This window comes from Dreissena polymorpha, chromosome 16 (genome assembly GCF_020536995.1).
Source record: "Dreissena polymorpha isolate Duluth1 chromosome 16, UMN_Dpol_1.0, whole genome shotgun sequence".
NCBI lineage: Eukaryota > Metazoa > Mollusca > Bivalvia > Myida > Dreissenidae > Dreissena > Dreissena polymorpha.
The window spans coordinates 49,276,153-49,297,325 of NC_068370.1; the positions used below are offsets into that span (position 1 = coordinate 49,276,153).

General features: G+C 37.8%; 1 protein-coding gene across 1 annotated transcript in view; it reads right to left on the reverse strand.

The window, feature by feature from the left end:
• Window positions 1-21,173, reverse strand: part of LOC127861837 (nucleolar protein 4-like) — a 58,251-nt gene that overhangs the window by 2,356 nt on the left and 34,722 nt on the right. Inside the window, 11 exon segments of the mRNA XM_052400517.1 lie at window positions 154-549; window positions 807-867; window positions 869-928; window positions 2,046-2,075; window positions 2,077-2,115; window positions 2,117-2,248; window positions 3,041-3,178; window positions 3,782-3,957; window positions 9,143-9,236; window positions 16,232-16,294; window positions 17,378-17,402. Of these exon segments, the coding sequence (XP_052256477.1) occupies window positions 154-549; window positions 807-867; window positions 869-928; window positions 2,046-2,075; window positions 2,077-2,115; window positions 2,117-2,248; window positions 3,041-3,178; window positions 3,782-3,957; window positions 9,143-9,236; window positions 16,232-16,294; window positions 17,378-17,402 (1,214 nt within the window).

Consider the following 21,173-nt stretch of genomic DNA (forward strand, 5'->3'; position numbering starts at 1 on the left):
TCATATGCTACCATATAAGCATAAAGAAGCCAGAAAATTATGATTGGACGGACAGATAATTAATATATACTAAGCTTGTAGTTAATTATAATTCCAGCGGCAGTTCACTCTTTCACACTTAATTGGGACAAAACGCTTATAACATCAGTCTACCGTTCTGTAGGCCGGAAGGCTGGATCGGGCTGTGCAGTACCGACGGGTGATGATGGGCCGGATGTTGGTACCCTGAAAATCCCGGACGGAACAGGCTATTTCCGTTGGCGAAAAATGGCGGGAAATCGTGTGGCGGTCTAAAGGCCGTCGGTGGAGGTGGATGGCGGATGAAATCTACATTTGACGTGGACACTGGCGTGTGGCGGTCCGTAATGTGGCCGGAAGCAGGCGCATTTGTGGCGAGCGCTGACTGGCCGGATTCTCTAGAGTGCATGCTCTCCTTGGACTCGGATTTCGGTGGCGGCGGCGACGATTGGGCAGGGGACGCCGCCCCCTTGTGACAGGCGGGTAGAGGGCGCTGCGAGGACTGGCGGATGATGAGTGATTGGCATTGCACTCGCCTGCAAGAGAGGATAAAGTTGCCGGTTGTATTTTGTGTTTCGCGAGCCGTGCTACGTTATTGTAAAAAGCTCCGCAAAACAGAAACACTATTGCATGGAAATTCCTTTTTAGGAGGTTTAAATCCGTTTGCACGTGTTTTAAAAAAACATTTTTGTAAACATGAAGGCAATATTATGAATGTATGATAAATCATGTGTGTTTACGTCACCATGATCGCAGCACTGATATGCAGAAATGTCAAACGAAATTACTGACCGGAAGTGGTTCCAATCCCATGCGCATGCGCTTGGCGTTGATGCTCTCGTTTTCGCAATGCCTGTGCGAGGTAGCTTTCGGCAGCCGCTGATGTAAGGTGTGGAGGGGTAGGTCGCAACTTGAAAAACAAACAAACGAATAAATATTTTGAAATAGCGGTAGATCGATTTGGTTGTGTTCTTATTTTAATGAAGGGCACACACATGTGGGTCTTTAAATGAATTATAGTCTGTTTCATCAAACGGTTTTTTTTTACACCACCACTATCCAAAAAAGCACCCCATACATCTGACACCTTTTAAACATGGAGTGACGATTGAGAGCAACCTTAAAAAAAGACTTGGACGGCGAAAACGGTTTTTATTTGCGTTACACATGTCCATAACATTTTATATAGATCAGAAGTTGAATAAATATGCATCTTCGAAACTGGCGGCTCTGGAAAGCTTTCTCGAACTGGTCAAAATTTCCATACACAGGACATATATTCGCTCACCATTAACTGACACTTTGCCGTACGGCGTTATTTTTTTTAAACGGAGATCTGATCTCAATTGCACAAAAACACAATGCGGATCAGAACACACGATTTGAATTTAAGTCACTCGCACAACATGGTAATTGTAATGTAAAAATATTTAATTCTGCTTGTCAAACAAAGATTTTGGCGAAATGATCGATCACTTCATATTCTAATTGTTCCTTCTTATCCATGTAAAACTCGTTAATTGTGAAGCTCTATTAAATGTCGTCAGTTGTGCAATTGGACGAAGAGGCTAATTTTGAAGTCTTGTCACTAAGGCATACAACTTTTGAAATGTTTGTTTTGCACATCAATTAAACTAGTTGTCGCATTAAATTAAACACGTGTTACAGTTGAATATTTGCGCATGTCAAAAATTGCAAATGACACAAATCAAATCAAAAATTAAGAAGTTTTTAGCAAAGTCTTGTCGCGCCGTCATCATCATCATCATCATCATCATCATCATCATCATCATCATCATCCGCATCCTCCTCCTCCTCATCATCGTCGTCATCGTCATCGGCATCATCATCATCATCATCATCATTATCATCATCATAAACGTCGTCGTCATCATCATCATCATCATCATCATCATCATCATCATCATCATCATCATCGTCATCATCATCGTCATCATCATCATCATCATCATCATCATCATTAGTCAAAACCAAGCATATAGTAGCAATATTTTCAGACTACTTACTGGTTCCCAGCCGTTCTCTTTGGATCTTCTCATTCCGGCGACACGACTTCAGGTAGGTTCGAATACGTTTTCCGAGCGCGTTCGTGAAATTCCGGAAACTGCCGATCGCAAGCGTCCAAAATTGCCTGCACTTTGTCTTTCGGCTGCTTCGAGATCGGAACGGATCGGTCTAGATTCTCGTCCACGAAAAGGCGGCAAAACATCTGCAATGAAGAGATAGATGTCGGTATTATCAAATCGTTAACTTTCGCTCTATTATAAATCCGTGTTCAATAATTGCAGTACCATCTGTAACCACCAGCTATGAAAACAGAAATCATAGTATACGGGACAGAAATCGTAGTATACCGGTATAGGTTAACATTTAATTTTTAAAAACGTTCCCCCAAAACAAAAACTATTTAGATTAAATAAAAACATAATTATTTGCACGGAAAAGTACTAGTTTTACTAGCTACGAAGATATTCATGGTGTGTACGGAGTTTTTCGAAAAAAAAGGAAAAAATAATATTAGGTCTTGGAATCTTTTTCAGTTAAAACAATAAGATACTAGTAAATATGGCAAAAGCTGACAGTTGCAATTGTAAATACAGTCACAAACAGGTAGTGCAATTAAAATGCGCTCATTTGAAACATCCCAAAATAATGTTTACACTGACATTTCGATTTACAAGATATTTTTCGAAAAATCGATGTTCATCGGATAATAAACGACGAACTACCCAATTTACCTTTATTTTTTTAATTCGTTAACTAGCGCCACTCGCGCTTGTATTCTAATTCAACTCTTATGACTTGATATATTAAGATCGTTAGTAATTGACTGGAGGCTGTTGAGGCCGATGATCTCAGAAATATATTTTTACCACACATGAAGAAAATTGTTACATTTTCAAGAGTGAACGATTTGATTGGCGCACTGTTATGCATTTTCTAAAAAAAAACAGCGAAAATCGACGAACATAACTGACGAAAAATTACGAGCACAACTTACGTTAAAGGCTTTCAGTCTCTCCGGATCAATGTTAGATCCCGGCGGCACTTTATCCTCGTCGTCGTCATCGTCATTGTCGTCGTCGTCCTTGGCAAGGGAATCGTCGTTTGTACCCGTCTCGCTCGCCTTGGATGACGTCTGCAACAAAAATGGAAAGATATGAGCCTCGCTCTGAGAAATCGGGTCTTAATGCATGTGCGTAACGTGTCGTCCCAGATTAGCCTGTGTAGTTCGCACAGGCTAATCAGTGACGACACCTCCCATTTTTCTTGAATTTCTCGTTTAAAGGTAGGACTAATATTGGCGATAATTCAGTTTAGGCGGAAAGTGTCGTATGCATTTAACCCCGTTAAATCATACCGCGACTCAAATATATATTGAAAACGTTTATAATTGGACAAAAAAACTACAGCGATGGGTATGAAGAGTTGAAGATCATGTAGGGTATAGGCATCAATATGCGTACGGGCTATTACAAGTGAAGAAGTTTCATCGGCACTCTCGTGTATGTGTGAAAAAATGCCCTCGTAAGGGTCTACACTATTTACATGTTAAATCAGTCTAACATGATACTCGCTGACTTATTTTCTCTCGTCACTAAAGTAGTTATTAAATAACATTTTAACTAATTTATTTTACAAGCATACCTACTGAACAATTATTCCAGAAGAGCATTGATCGTCGTACATAAATACGAAGATAGTAATCTACGTAAGTTATTCCCTGTGCTTTATAGGCTACCTCTAGACTGTCGTCGTCGCTATGACGTCGCTTCCGACCTTTGCCCTCGTGGATCGGGGACAATGAGTTGGGGGTCCCGGTAATGCCCATGGGGAACAGATCCTCCGCTAGCGAAGGTTTGGGGGTTTCCGGTTTAGGAACCGGGCTGTGGATTCCGTTCTTAAGCGCAAGCGGATCTGTAAATAAGCAGTTATTGTGGATTGATTTATTCATGAAAGCTATAGTACGGTAAGTGATTAACTTAAACTATCTTTTCTATTTTATTGTGCCAGCTACCGGAATACAACTATCTTACTGGTTATTTATTGCATGCATGTATTGCTATCACTTGATTGTGAGTGTGAACTGTATTTTCTTCGTGTCGATCACTCCATTATTGGAGTGGAAATAATTGTAACGTCATTAAGCGCACTTTTGCCCAGTGCATCCGTTCTCCTTGTCATAGCAGCCGTGTCGACCAAGGTTTTATAGCGTCTCCTTCCCTTGTTTTTTCTATCTCAGTAATCCTTCTCGTACCTCATAGCCTCGATGGGAGGAGGTGGCTGATATTCGTCCCTCTACCCTTCAACCTGTCCAGCCTGGGAAGCCATGCCAGAAGCTTTTACTTCCACCGACAAAGCTCTCCGACCAGACCAGACAATGGTCTTTATGTGTTGTTTTCTGTTGAGTATGAACAGTATTCACTAATACGGAATCCGTTGTTAATGTAAATGTCCTTTGGATGCTAATTTCTATATTATCAGTATTTCCTCGTTGTGCCAACTGTGCTTCGTTTTTGCTTGAAAATGTACTTGACTCACTGCTTACTTTGCGAGATTAACTAATTCATTGTTGTTCTACCCTTGATTTTAACGATTATTCAGTATTACAAAATAGCTGTAAATACGCTTAAAAGGTAGATGACACTAGTAATTAAAAGGCAACAAGGTACTTAAAATTTGATAACTTTACGATTTCTTAAGTGGCATCTCTGTGGAATACTTAAAGTTAAGGGATCATTAACTTAATGTACTTAGTAACTGTTGAAAGAAGTTCACACTTTTGAATGACGGATTTGAATTAGTTTTACTGCGCGCAGTGCTCCAGCTAAATGGAAGGGCGCCCCGCTTTGCCCTTCCGAAGCCCCGGCCTGCCCTTCCGATGCCCCGCCCTGCTCTTCCGATGCCCCGCCCTGCCCTGCCCTTTTATATTTTTAATTTTATTTTTTAAGACATTATAATTTATAAATCTCTTGATACATTGTAATTTATTAATTACTCATTGTAGACATTTTATTTGCATGGTTTTATAATAATTAAAATAAGATATTCTACAATTATTAATAACATAAAAATTAATATGCAACAGGGAGCATTCCAGACGCGACCGCGCGCTCGAAAGTGCCCTTTTGACAAAATTGCCCACCCCCTGCCTTTTTCAAATCCTAGCTGAAGCACTGTGCTTGGCATGACTTATGTGGCAATACAATTCTTATACTACGTATGATAATCTTGCACACGTTTAGACTGATGTAGTCATTTCTTTCAAACATTAATATAGGCACATGAGCCTCGCTCTGGGAATACCGGACTTAAAGCATGTGCGTAAAGTGGCGTCCCACTTTTATAGAATGTTCGTTTTAAGGTAGTCTCTTCTACACAAACATCCAGGCTGTGCGAAAAGGGATGTCCCTGATAAGTTTGTGCAGACTACACTGGCTAATATGGGACGAAAATTTACCCACATGTATTAAACCCGTTTCCCGAAGGCAAGTCTCAGTTCTAACATGACCGATGCATTTTTTTCTTCCAAACATTGAAAACATAAATATTAATGATCTGTGCTACTTTTTCATTTTTACAAAGTGTTTGACATTTTTTCTTTTTCAAGACATTAATCTGTAAACTGACTATTTTGCAAATGAAATGTTTGTGTGAAAGATGAACACATTTTTACTACCTTTAAATTAAATACAGTTTCAGCAATTTACTTCCAGGGGCAAACTTAGTCGAATACTTGCTACAAACGAAACTTCAAATTCGTAATGTTAATATCAAGCGCTTCTTGCAAAAACAAGAGAATAATAAACAATCAAATCCGGGACCGATTTAAGCGATGATAACTCTGGTATATCAACAATTGTCTTTTAAAATTGACACTTTGGATCCTAGAACTTTCTAGAAGCTCCTAAAAAAATACGTACTTTCAGGAACAAAACGCAAATTGTCGATCAAGATAAATGTAGCACAACCTTTCGAGCTATAATAGTAATCCCCATGTATACAATGATAAATATGCATTTTGATTGTGTAAACAAATAATGTACTGATATTAGGACAAACGGTGCAGCATTGTCAACAAACTGCAATGCATGTAAAAGAAGAGGGCAAGCGTTTGCGTTTACCGTAAATGATTTTAACATATTAGCGCAAAACAGTACCAATTGTGTCATGCTTATTCGCATTCACAATTTCAGCAATATTGCATAATATAGATAACATTTACGCTTTAAACTCGATGCATGTGAACAAATTACCAGATGTTAAGATTGTATATCTTACATGGTTAAAACAACTTACTACCTCTTCAATGTTCAAGTATTATTCTGTCACAAAAAATAAAACCCGAGAAAAATAGAAAGTTTATCAACTTCCCCGCGGTCACATAAAACGCCTCTTAATTCACCAATAATGACGTCTTATTTTCCCCGGTAAGATCGGGCAACATGTTTAGCAGTGTCGCTGCCGACAAAAGCCAAGGTGCGTACTTGAAGGGGGGGGGGGGACAGTGGGCGCAATCGAGGGGTGACGGATCGATGCACGAGAAAAGGTACATCAGATTCGTCGCCACTTTGATTTGGAGTAAGGCGAGCACCAGAAATGCGTCGGCAAACAAAAGGCGTGTATCTCACGGGAAGAGGTGGGGTATTGATTTTCGATAGTTACCGGGCAATTAAGTTTGTGTCCCCTAGATAGCTTAAACGGAGAGAAATGTCTCCTTTTGATACAATCGAGTTCTAAGATGGTTTTAAAGATATTTCCGCGTCGTGAAATGTGCTTATAATTTATAGATAGTTTGACTTTTGATTGTTTTTATTGACCTAAGCCGCAAAGCACGAGCGGCATCGGGGAATTCTGTCATATGGAAATGCTTGCAATTTAATCGCATGAAGAAAGTCAATACGCAGTACCGATATATAGGTTTTTAAGACGGTAAACGTTATATAATCCCGCGCACTGATCATTTAGGAGGACATATTTAATAAACTCCACGAAATTCTTCATCTAAATCATAATGAGAAAAGAACAGCTTCTTCCAACGTCACATAAGTATGCATAAGACAAGGATTTAAATGCATACTTGGCTACAATTCGATTACTAATTATTAAGCGTACAACCGACGACTGATAAAGTTGCAATATTTTTTAATGAAATTCTTTTAGCATCTTCGCTAAGTGTATCCAAAATTCGACCGTTCAGTAAAAACGAGAGATCGTCCTTGACCTTGCACAAAACGTTCGCAGACAGACTTTTGCCGGCTTCCACCCGATTTTACAATCCGCGCTCGAGCTTTTTGAACACATTCAGTTCTTATTCGAACCGCGACAAAACAACCTCTGTCACTAGAAGTTGATTACATGTCGCAACCGTAACAATATAAACTACTTTCTTTTATGCCAAATCTCCGACAAATGCAATGGCGGGATGGTTTTGCTCTCAGATCTTTTTTCCGAACAATAGTTATAAACGTGCTCTGTATACATTTGTATACTAGTTATCAAGTTCATCAAGCGAAGTTAATTTTTATGTTTTTAAATAGAAATTGGGTCATTACATGGCGAATGTAGGTTCATTAAGTTTATTAGAATTCAAAAAGTATTTGAAAACTATACTCATCTATAAGTGCACACAAATTCGCAAATTTTCGCCTTTGATTTCAACAAATAAAGTAAGTATCAAAGTTTAATACGTTTGGACACAAACGTCTCCTTTCCTCGCTATTAGGACTAACGATAGAAAGCGTTACGCGGAATTATAAATTTTCCAAATCCACTCTTAGCGACCTTTTCAAAAGCTTTGTGAAGCGCATTATAATTCTGCCTCCGAGAAAATGGCAAGCAACCAGTCTGCGGATTCTTGAAGTCACTTCCACATAAGACACCACTTGTTAAGCGGCTTATAAACTAAAAGAGCCACGTGATGAAATCTCTGAAAAGCCGGGGAACTCTCTGGTTTTGGCAAATCAATAAACGGTCTCGGAATAACGACGATGCCTGCGCTGCTCTGTTTCTTTCCAAACCACGTGTTGTCGCTCCCCAAATCACCGTAAACAGACGCTCTAGACTTGCAGCAGAAGCCTTATTTAATACAATTTTTTTCCGACTGTCACTTTACATGGGAAACATACGGCGGCTGTACTTACGACCCGGATTCTTGTTGTCAAAATAATGCGATCCGCAGTGGCAAAATGCACATGTTGCATAGTATGACTCAATTTGTCATTGTCGGCTCGGGAACTTAAAAGTATCCCGGGTACTTTTTAGTATACTACAATTTATCCCTGGTCAGGAAAAAGACGCTTAAAGACACCCGGCCAATTTTAGACTGTACCCAAATTTTATTCCCGCCCAAAATCCGATGTCGTAAAACATCCCGAACCAAAAATCTCTTCGAGCAAATCCTACCTAAACATGCCTTTCGAATATGAGTTTTAATAATATAGAGGTCATTTTGCAGATTATGGATATACACATGAACCTAATTTATTTGCAAAAAAGAGCCGACAACGTCCAATTTAGCGCTTGTATTTCTGGGTAGATTTTAGTATATTTTGCGGGGTACATTGTAGTATGCTTAAGAGTACTGGGGGTACTTTTAAGTAATACCCGAGTCGAAAATGACCAATAGAACCATATTATTTTGCCTGGAGAGTTGGCATCATTTATATACTTCGAAGGGGAATATGAACGGCATATCCTCAGAGATAAGTATTGGAACAAATCAAATGCACAGGACAACACAGGATTTTGGTATCTTTGGTATCGCTTAACATCTGTCTGATATAGCCAACACTTTTCTGAAGTACATGTAGACACTATACACATTTAGTTTCTTTACAAATGGTCTTGTTAGTACTTTGAATGTTTCTATTCTGGTAGGAATATCTTGCAAGCTGACAGGTTAAGCAACTTGTTCAAGCCATAACCATGTTAGTAAATGGTGTCTCTCAGTCATACAATAATATCATTGTTATATGTGAGTTATTATTTAAAGATTGCGGTAAATGAAATCTGTAACATTCACGTTAACGGAAATGTGTTGAAACCAGTAAGAACCGACGATGAACGAAAACTCACTCGAGTGTGTTGATTGGTCACGTACCTGATTTAATTTCCGGTTTCGGACTCGGCTGTTCCCGGGGCGGAGACGAGCTAGGCTCGGTACTCATCTCGCTTTTGACGCTGGACACGCTGTTCTGAAATTAACGTAAATTTCACGTGCACGTTATTTGGTCAAACGTTAGACTTCAATTTCCCGCCCCTGGTCCGTGTTTACAACGTTTCGTTGGTAAAACAAAAATAATAGAAATTCCTTTTAAAATGCTTAGGTCTTTAAACATCAAAATATTTCATACAAAATACATTTTGATAAAATAAATATTTAATCTTTTGTAAGCAGAAAACTTTGGATTGTCATATAAGTTTTATCTTAAGTTTGATCTCAAGTCCAACTTTAAGTTACGATTTCTTTAAAGAGCTTTGCCAAGAACGAACATTGGCGTCATTCTGGGCGTTACTTTTAATTTTTTTTCGACGGGATCAATTATGGATGCAACAATTTGTTGTGTCTTTATTCAGAACTCTTTATTTAACTTCCGTTGGCAGTACACAAAAACCGATTGTTCTAAGTTAACCCCATTGAAAGTCCGTAGCAAAATAGATGTAGATCAGTTTTTAAACTGATCAGGCGAAAAACTATTGTTAGACAATGGGTTTTTACTAGACCATTTACATTAAGCAATCTTTGCTGCATTTCAAAATTATGTAAAATTACAAAATAGCTTTTATTGTGCACGTGGTGAAAAAAAGGAGAGGTATTGTCCGTTGATGCCCAGTGTTGTCCAAACAAGAGCGGTAACAACCGAACTGAACCGCAATAATCCGAAAGCGAGTCAATAACTGATGTTTTCTTAACCCATTTATGCCTAGCGTCTAGAAAAAAGGCCTTGGCAAACAGCGTAGACCCAGATGAGACGCCGCATGATGCGGCGTCTCATCAGGGTCTTCACTGTTTGCTTAAAGGGATTTCTGTAAGAAATATTCTAAATATAGAAATAAATATACTTGACATCCCTTATTTTGGAAATAAATTGATCAAATTTAGAAGGATGGGAGAGTCCACTATGCATGAATGGGTTAATCTGAGGATATCGGCCGTAACCGACCGATTTGCATTGAACATGACCGATATTTGTCCGTAAATAACCTAAAATTGCCTTCAACAGATTGACCGATCCTGTGCGATAAAAGAAACCATATGCGACACTTGAGCATAAAAACCATATGCGACACTTGAGCATAAAAACCATATGCGACACTTGAGCATAAAAACCATAGGCGACACTTGAGCATAAAAACCATATGCGACACTTGAGCATAAAAACCATAGGCGACACTTGAGCATAAAAACCATATGCGACACTTGAGCATAAAAACCATATGCGACACTTGAGCATAAAAAACATATGCGACACTTGAGCATAAAAACCATCAATCATAAAAGAAACCATATGCGACACTTGAGCATAAAAACCATATGCGACACTTGAGCATAGAAACCATATGCGACACTTGAGCATAAAAACCATATGCGACACTTGAGCATAAAAACCATCAATCATAAAAGAAACCATAAGCGACACTTGAGCATAAAAACCATATGCGACTCTTGAGCATAAAAACCATCAATCATAAAAGAAACCATAGGCGACACTTGAGCATAGAAACCATAGGCGACACTTGAGCATAGAAACCATAGGCGACACTTGAGCATAGAAACCATAGACGACACTAGAGCATAGAAACCATAGGCGACACTTAAGCATAGAAACCATAGGCGACACTTGAGCATAGAAACCATAGGCGACACTTGAGCATAAAAACCATCAATCAGAGGCTGTTTTATTTTCTCGTTTTTTTTCCGGAGATTCCGTTGTCCGTGAGCCTGTTCGCACGAGAGACGACACGGCGTTCCCCTATCGATCGACGGCACCTCAAGGACAATTTAGATGATAGCAAGACGAATTTAAATATTGATTTATATCATCTGTAAGTCTTTCTGTGCCATTGGAGTGGAAAACGACTCTAAACGTACAATTATGGTATATTTGTATCAGTTACTTAGTGTATTATTGTTTCTAATTTATCGGTAAATCAATTCAGTAATTTGAAATATATAAACACACTAAAATAATGTATCACACACATACCATAATTACAATGTTACATTATTAATTTTCTGTTCAGTTTTACAAGTACGGAACGACTGATTTAAATTTAAAATTAAAAGGGAACAACTAACTTTTAGCAAACTGAAGTGCAATGGGCTAGAAAAACTTGTTCCCCTCTTACATGAATCAGTACTTGTGATGCGTGGTAATAAGTTACTAAATATATTTTATACCGCTATGACGACTATCTGACTGAAGTCTGAAATGATCTCATCAAGTCGAAATATTGAATTTTAAAATACATATTCCCGTGCCTGTGCGTTACCTAGCGACTGATGGTTAATGAATCGTGCCTTACACCTGGAACAGTGTTCATGGTACATTTTATGGTTTCGGATTGTTTTGAGCGCATTTACGAATCGAAATAAATTCTTGCTTAAACGTGATGACGATATATATGAAGAAGATGACGAAGAAGATAACGGCAACGAAACAGAAATAGAAGAGAAAGAAAAATACTGCGCGGATTTATAAGTTGTAGCTTATTACTTATCCATAGGGTGAACTTCATTAAAACAAAGAAATAATACATTAAACAGCAGTCGAATTTAAAGACGGTTATATACGGTGGCATAGCGTTGACATTCACTCCTCGTTTATTAAATTGCACCCCTCACAGAAAATTAGGGGTGCATTAAAGACAGATGAAAGAACGGGTTAGTTATGTCGTGAGAACGACTTACTAAGTCGAGGAAACGAGATAGGAAAAAAGAGGAGTGCAAAACAATCAAGATTCTGATTGGTCGACCAATGGGACTCTGAAGGTTGTTCCTTTAAAAATTTGAATATGTGTATTATCCGCTCATTTTGAACTATAAAAAAGGAAAACAAAAAAGGCGAGAAAGCACTAATATAAAAGTCTAGAAAACCAAATATAAAAGTCGAGAAAAATAAATAAGACGAGAAAACAAATCATTTACTGCACCGCTCTTTTATTTAGTTTTGCATTCGACTTTTTTCTATCTCGGTCCCACGAATTAGTAAGTCGTCTCTCCTCTTTTGTTTAATGCAACCCTCCTTAATTTCTGCACCGCTCTTATTTTCATTGCATCATCTTTTATTTAGTTTTGCAGTTTGTAAGTCGTTCCTTAGTTTAAACCTATTTATATTAGCTCGATTGCACAGACAGCCTAAATGCTTATTTGAAACACTATCGAGTCCGTTTCCTGGGACTAGAACCAGTACTTGGTGTCTATGGGTGAAATCTAAAGAACGCTCCCACAGTGGGGATCGAACCATTGACCTCACGGTCGCTAGGCGGACACCATATCCACTACGCCACGGCGACCTCTAGTCGTTCCTTAGAGGGAGTATGTCGTGGGAACGATATATAAAAAAGAAGAGTGCAATAAAAAATGTCACCTCTATGCCACCGTACTTATTAATAAAAACGGGCGTCGGTCTCACACAGGTATTCTTAATATAGTCGACAATAAACTTCGCGAGGGTTTATTATTTTGTCGATAGTTGATAAATGCGACAGGCAAACAAAGCTCGAAATTTGGCCAGCTGTCGCAGATATGAGTGCAGAATGCTCGAGGGGCGAATCAATTTGACGTGTTCCCCATTTCAGGTAATCAGCAGCACTTGTGACAAAGGAAAATCGATATCCAGTCTCGCAGGTTGATACCTGGAGAAATGATCCAAAATGGCTGTCGCCTCAGTAAAGTTTGAAGAATAAAAACGGCGGCGGTTTGAAAACAGATCTGAATTATTAAAACCGTTTCGCTCACAGCACTTACAGATTATTGAGATACGTTTTCATTAGAAACATGTATGACATATTGAGCTCCGGTTTCAGCACGAATACTAGCTCATATTTGTCAACAATTGAGTATATAGTTCCACTTAAGTTAAATGTAACAAAGGTGAAATGAAACGACATCAACAATCATATAGAAGCGAACGAAATTACACGTACAACAGTAACAGCAACAAACTTGTTTGTTCGACTAAGTTACTACTACTGGTATCATCAGCATCATCATCATCATCATCATCATCATCATCATCATCATCATCATCATCATCATCATCATCATCATCATCATCATCATCATCATCATCATCATCATCATCATCATCAGCATCACCACCACCATCATCATCGTCATCATCATCATTGTCATCATCATTAACATCACCATCATCACCACCAGCATCATCACCACCATCACAATTACTATCACCACCTCCATCATCATCACCAACACCATCACCAGCACCATCAGAATCCCCACCTACATTAAGCCTACTATCAAGAACCATAAAAAACCTTCACCGTAAAAATAAAGACAACTTATTTAAAATTGATGCATTACCCTCTTAAGATAAATGAACACACGATTTTGAACACGCAAGGATGTCTTTCAAAACACCAAAACGACATCAAGATAACAAAGTTCACTTAAATTTCGAGCCTCCTTTGCACCTCTCCCACAAAGAACGAGGAGTGTGAACAAGGAAAATTACTTAAGAAACATTTTGAAGGTCAAGTGGAGCGACTTATTGCGTCGATTGTTTTAAGACAATAGTTGCCATCTTCCGCGTTATGTCACTGTGCGCCCTGAACGGCTTTAATTAATTGTGCTCGCGTTATTAGCGAAAAATCGTGACTTTGTTAAAATGTTATGAAAGACAAAGATATCCATTTGTTTAATTAGCAGTAAGTTATCAAGTGGCCAGCTTCGAACTCATGTGCAGCGCACTTTTAAATGATTCTTCAAGTTTTAAAATCATTTTAAAAACAGGAAATGTGGTTTTAATTGGGCTTTACATCTTGCAACAAATCGGCTTTAAATGTGTGTTTATACATGTAGTTCTAACTACATATACTTACCGTATCACGATTCCCTGATAAATATTCAGAGCAACAACGGAAGTTTGTACGTGTGTTTTGAAGTTGATGAGATCTCTTTCAGCCGATATTGCATTATGCGAAGACCAATCAAACATATATTTTTTACTTAAAGCTTGAATCATTTAAATTTTACTATCTTCAAGGCCATTACTTGTAGCTGTATATTAAAAAAAAAATCTAAATATTGGCGATGGCCTTGAGTTTTTCTGTAAATCTGGAGAGGGAGGGGTGGGCGGGTGGTATTAAAGAAAACATTTGTTATAGGCACCACTAACCGATCTCCCTTTGTTGAAATTGAGTTTTTAGAGTTAAGTTTTAGCAGAGAAATCTAATCTCGGGTTTAATCAGCAAATTCTTAAAAAAACAATAATTATGAAGCATACTAAACTATTAATAATTTTTGTTTTGATAATGTAAACTCCAACAGTTCCATTTGTTTATCGTGATGCAAACACTTAGGACTGTATTGACTTTAAAACAAACCAGTCACTGATGATTAAGAAAACAATTGTTTTCAATAAATTCGGGTTTCTTTTGGACATGTGTGAGTTTAGTTCACAATAATCGTTGCGTTTTGCTCCTACTGCATCCATGCATCTGACAATAAATATACATGCATCCTGTCACGGAAGTTGCCGAAGTTGAACAACGTAATAACTATATCAATAAGCAATGTGCTGGTATATGCATGCAAGTGCACCGTTCGGTATATGAATTGTGCTAATCTATGTACGAATTGAAAACACTGTTATTCTATAAGTGTTGTGCCCGATAAAAGCATGGTGGTACATATGTTGAATGTATTTGCTTAACAGATGTTTGTACAATATTAACATATGAATTGTTCTTACTTGCAACGCAGTTTACATGCATGTACAACTACACGTACATGCAATTTTAAAATTCTAATAAAAACGCATGAAATATATGCACTACATAACAAGCTTATCAAATGGCGATTTATCAAATACAAGCATTACATATAATAATTTACAAGACTTAAGTGTACTCGAACTTTTTTTGCCATAATTATTTTACATTCCGAGATCGCACATATATAATATATATATATAATCGTTATTTATGTTAACCTTTCAGTACTGTCTGTTTGCCGATAAACATACATTCAATAACACTGAGCCATATTTTACATGCTTTTTTTGAACGGCTAAAACCAGTTTTTTTCAGGATGAAACGAAAATGGTTTATACTCATTATATACAGCGCTTATTAAAACCCTTATTCTTGTTGAAATTGTTGATATGTTGGCTGTATTGGCTTTTTGCTCTCCTTGTTCGATTGTTATTAGCACGAATATCGTGTCATGCCATAAATTATAATTAAGTACATGAATATTACGGCTTATATACTTGTTCCAGCAATCACACATTTATAATACGATTAAAAAACAATCATACATGCATTGAGTCTGATAAGCGAAGAGCGTGTATTGCAAATGCGTTCATTGTACCGAGAACAATAAGTACATTAACAGATAATGTTTGTATAATTAGATTTTATTCAATTGTTTTTTTAAAATCAGTTTTATCGTCGAATTACTTTAAAAAAAATACAAGCATTTCAATAATATAAGGTAAGTAACTTACCACTTTGTCAAAAAAACTTGGCAGAAGTTTACTCGTGTTCCTCTTGCCAAAAATGTGCATGCAGTCTTACAGCTTTAGAAATATAAATTCAGATTTATACCTCTGTCAAAAGAGCAATCCTAAAAAATAGCTAGCGAAAAGCACCAAATGAAGTCGAAGCTTTATAACGTCGCTAACATGTGCGCAACACGTTTCTGCGGCAGAGGACACTTTTCAGCAGACGCCAATTTCAAGCATTTACGAGACGACACCATAGGGGAACAGCTTCCGCGCAATAAATTGGTTACACGTTTAAAACAGAATCATTATAATAAATCCACAAAAGTCAATAAACCAGTCAAACATACGGAGGATGTAAACTCTGGTGTCATGACTTGTTAAATTGATCCTATACTTTACATATTTTGTTGAAAAAGTTATGACATGCGCACAAGTACGCACTCTAAATAGATGATTGATGATTGTCAAAAATTATCAAGTAAATAATAGACTACCTTAACCTCGTGTACAGCCTTGTCCGTGTTTAATTTCTCTTTATCCGTGTTCGGCATTGTGTCCTCTGACAGAATCATTGACACAGCTAGGTATGGATGTAAGATCCAAATATTAATAAATTATTTCAAGAGTTTCCTTAAATGTTTGAGGCTCTTAGAGAGCTGGTACCACCCTTCACAATATTCAAGAGTTCGTCTTTAGAAGCCGCTTTTAACTTTTTTCAAACAGTTCCATTATAATTAAATCAAACAGTGTTCCTCTTCCAACGCCCTTTATCACCTGTCAGTTTTTGATAGTAATTATCATATCCACTATTGGTTTAATATCGTAAGCGGTACAGCCGACTGCCATTGAAAAATGCCACTCGGAACCGCTCCGTGTTTTCCCCTGTCGATACACAGACGAACTAATAATCTGGATCATAAAACGCCGAATATGGGTGCGAGCAAGCTGTTGAGCGAATCGGTAAATCTGACCATGTGACCAGCCTGTCTCAGCAGCCGAAAAATCGAGCGGCTGACAACTGCAGACCAGAACGAGGTCGATAGCGGTGTAATTTTGAACAGAATTGCAAACAATGCGGTAAATTATTGTCCCTATTAGTGTTTGACACTTGTATGCGAGATATGAGACACGGGCGTAAGAGTGAGTGGGTTTCATCGTGATTCCGTTCACTGGCTGATTGGCTGGGGGTAGCTATGTTGCTTCCAATCTAACGTTGTTACTGAAACGCGACTGTGAAATCTCATCATTAATGTTGACAAACAAAACAAAATAAATTCTTAAGGTATAGTGGACAACTGTCAGCAATCGACCTTTTTGACAGGAGGTCGTTTTGGGGGGCTTTAAAATGGTGATTTATTTTGCGCTTCTGAAATCGAGGAAATTCATGAAATCTTTGAACAATTCACATCTTAAATGAAGCGCTGATTAGGGATCATGAACAATCTGATTTTATTTTACTTCATTAAAAAGAATCTCGAAATACGCTTTTTATTAGAGACGACGACCACCCATCGACATTTCTGCCTGCCAAAGACATACATGTATACACTTTATATGAAGTCTTATACATCGGTATTTCCCAATTTTGTCAGTCTAAAAAAACAAGGATCTTTTTATGATGTATGTTATATACGCATTACACTAAGATCTAGCAACTCCCGAAAACTGAAATGAACAAACAATATTCAGAGGGTGACTAATGTGTTTTTCGCGCTTTTGTCTCGTGTTATTTAGTTTTGGCATACCGCTCGTTGCATATATTATAAAGCACTGCTTCCACAGGGAAAATAATACGTGCCAAATTCGAGTCATAATTTACATAACTAATGGCCGACGTTCCAGAAACCGTCTACGGTTAAACGCCTTATGGGCAGACGACAACTATTGAACTAAATGTATATTCCTCGCGAAACATGTCACCGCTTTAACTATGGGAACACCATCTCGATATATATCAGATCAACCAAATCTCCAAATCTACTTCCACAGAATATATAATTCGTGCCATACGTGAAGCATAATTTATGCAACTATTGGCCAACGTTCTATTGTTAAAAGTTTTATGTGCAGAAAACAACTGGTGAACTATTTCTCTAAACAATAAAAACCACTTTAACCCATTTATGCCTAGTGGACTCTCACATTCTTCTAAATTGGATATATTTGTTTCCAAAATTAGGGATTTCTATTATTTTTATTTCTATATTTAGAATATTTCTTACAAGAATCCCTTTAAGCAAACAGCACAGACCCTGATGCGACGCCGCATCATGCGGCGTCTCATCTGGGTCTGCGCTGTTTGCCAATGCCTTTTTTCTAGACGCTAGGCATAAATGGCTTAAGTCATGAAGAGTTATCTGGACAGCAGGTCAACCAGGACGAGGACGTTTTTGTCGCTTTGCAACGGCATAGACAATGGGCTAAGTTTGTGGCACAACTGTTTAATTCTGATTGTTTTATTGTTTTCAAAGTCAAGTAATGGACCTAAGATACTTTTTTTCCACTTTTGCATAAACAACTTTATAACATACATTCATTGGGATCATGTTAATGGACACAAACCTTCGATTTTAGTTGTGCTTTGGCCTTATGCATCCACCAGGCAAGAAAAAGAGGTGGCAGTTGAAATGGTTCACAACAGCGCATAAATACAGGCATGCAATCAGTATGCTTTTTTCAAGCGTGAATCATAGCCCTTACAAAGATGGCTACATTATTTTTGTAACAGATTGCTGAATAGTTTAATGGCGTAGGTCTACCGTCGAATGTGTGTTTTGTTGGTAAAATAAACACAACTTAATAACATCTCATTAAGGTGAAAGTGATATAAATAAGTAAAAAAATAGACAAAATTTTATGCATAGCTACATAATTGCACAATCGGTAATACACGCACCCGCTCTATGTGATTGCAGCCCTTTTTCATTTTTGAATTATAATGTGTGTTACGCTAAAGAGTGAAAATCGTGTTTCATGTTTAAGGTCGGTGGACATCACAGAAGTAGCGTAGGAACGAGCTCCCGGGAATGGTTAGTATTTATTTCATACATGAGCCAATACCGGTGGATTGGTCGACTGTCACACGAGAGCTTAACACGACCGGGCATTACATCGACCGGAAAACTTTTTTACCTCTCTCAGTGGTGGAACCGAATTTTAAAGGCCTTTGCAAACAGTTCGGATCCTGATCAGACGCCACAAAACGTGGCGTCTGATCAGGATCCAAACTGTTTGCTATTCTGATAGCGTTCTTTGAAATAAAATCGCAGAAAATTCTAATTTTAGAAATTCAGCAGACGACATTTAAGCAGAAGACAAATTTCCCAGCATGCAAAGGGTTATACTACCATACTTCTTTGGTTATTCATATACACGCTTGAAGAAAGTGTAAGCGTTTTCTCAAATGTTTATGATGATGCGTGTTTATCCTTGATTTATTTGCACACAGTGTCAATTCAAAGAGAATCGGTTTACTATATCGAAATTCAACTAACGAAAATATGCACATGGTCATTTAATAACGATGTATTCAGGGTACGGGTTTTTAATAAAGAAGTATATGAATGATATATTTTTATTGCAGTTGGTCTTCGTTGCACTATTTATTGGTTTTGAAACTGCACAGATGAACGCAAGTCATAGTTTAATATAAAAACCAATACATGAATGTATATGTAACAATATGTTACAAACGTAATTATGATTCAAGATAATCATGAACGTCAAGCAAATTACTAAGAAAATGTACGTCGTCCGGTATTCACAGTTAACTGTTTTTAATAAATGTCATTATTTGAAAGGTTTCATATAATAACTTATCCTATAGAAATTAGGGATGGAATTAGCCGTAAAAATATCTTTCTAATTAGCAAAGGTGTCTTTTCTTCCTTTGTAAAACCTTGTGGCTTTGTTCGACTCATGATGCCTCAGAAAAGTTCTATTTTAGACAGATACACCCATCACCGAGAAATAAGGTGCCGGTATCGATTTCGAAATCTTCTCGCAATGGTAAGAGCATTAAATTCTAAAACGTCAGGTACCAAAGCATTATCAGGCACGATCTCGGCTCGCGACACCGATCGATTGCGAGGCATTCTAAATGATAAAAGCAGCCACCGAAATTTTATAATCGATTTTAGCCAGGTAGACAAAACGAGCCGCGACCGCTTGAGAGAACCTGAATCACGCTGAATCAAGTACGCCTCTTGTCACCAAATTTATGTATCGATTTTAGCGGAAGGTAATAGGAGAGACTGTGAGGAATAACAATATGAAAACCTGGCTCCGCAGCCGAATTTGTTTATCGATTTCACAGCTTCAAGGCTCAGGTAGCTATGCCAGATTGAAAGAAAATCGGTGAAGGTAGGATGGGAAGTGGGGGGGGGGGGTGTGACAGTAGGAACGTCGGTCAGATTTTCAAATTCACCTGATGTTTTTTTGTTATTTCTTTTATTATGTAATTAAACGTTAACTATCGTATTTATACATCGCTTCTTAATCGTGTTCCGACCATTGTCGTTTTCAAACAGTGATGATGATTGAAACCAACTATTTTGTCTTCGTTACGGAGAGGTTACGGTACTTATATTTGTACCACGGTTCAGTGGAACGAAATATGAATAAACGTAAACGTTGATTGATAATTCTTTAGTCAATACACCTTTTATGAGTTAAGTTCGTTTTCAGAATATATTCTAATGTAATCAACATGTGTTTGTGTGACTTGATAACTTGATAAAGGCCTACATGTACCGTCACGTGAACATTTGTAATACAATCTTTTAGTGAGTGAGTCAGTGTGTAAGGGATGGAATGAGGCAAGGGTAAGGAGAACATGAGTGTGCGTCTGGAATCGTTTAGTTCAATCAGGGACCTATACAAACAAAAATGTGTATAGGTCCCTGGTTCAATAATCTAGGCAAGGGACCAATTCAAGAATACATCAGCGATTACTTTAAAAGTGAACGATTCTTGGTCATGTAATGAGGACTAGTTTTAGTAGTGTGCGTGATTGAGTGAGTGAGTAAAATAGTGACTGATTGATTGAGTGAGTGAGTGAGTGAGTGAAATAGTGTATACAAAAGTAAGTCATTGAGCGAGAGAGTTAGTATTTACTTTGTTCCTGATTTATTCAAAGTAATACGTTTGGCACATAAACTATACACTTTATGTCTTTGCAAAAATGAAGCACATTTCAAAGCTTTTCGCCATATGGGAAAGGGCGATCTGCGGTAGACAAACATGGACTTGAGACTGACGAAGGGGCATTTTACATTTTGAATTATTCCGGAACTAGATGTTAAGGCTTTGATCGCAGTTTGAATCCTGTTCCCATAGTTTAGTTTGCTGGGCAAATTGTTACAGGCGCATACCGGTTTTCAACGGTGAGACAAAGACTATGAATGAGGTAGAAAAAAGGTACAAGTTGACGAAATC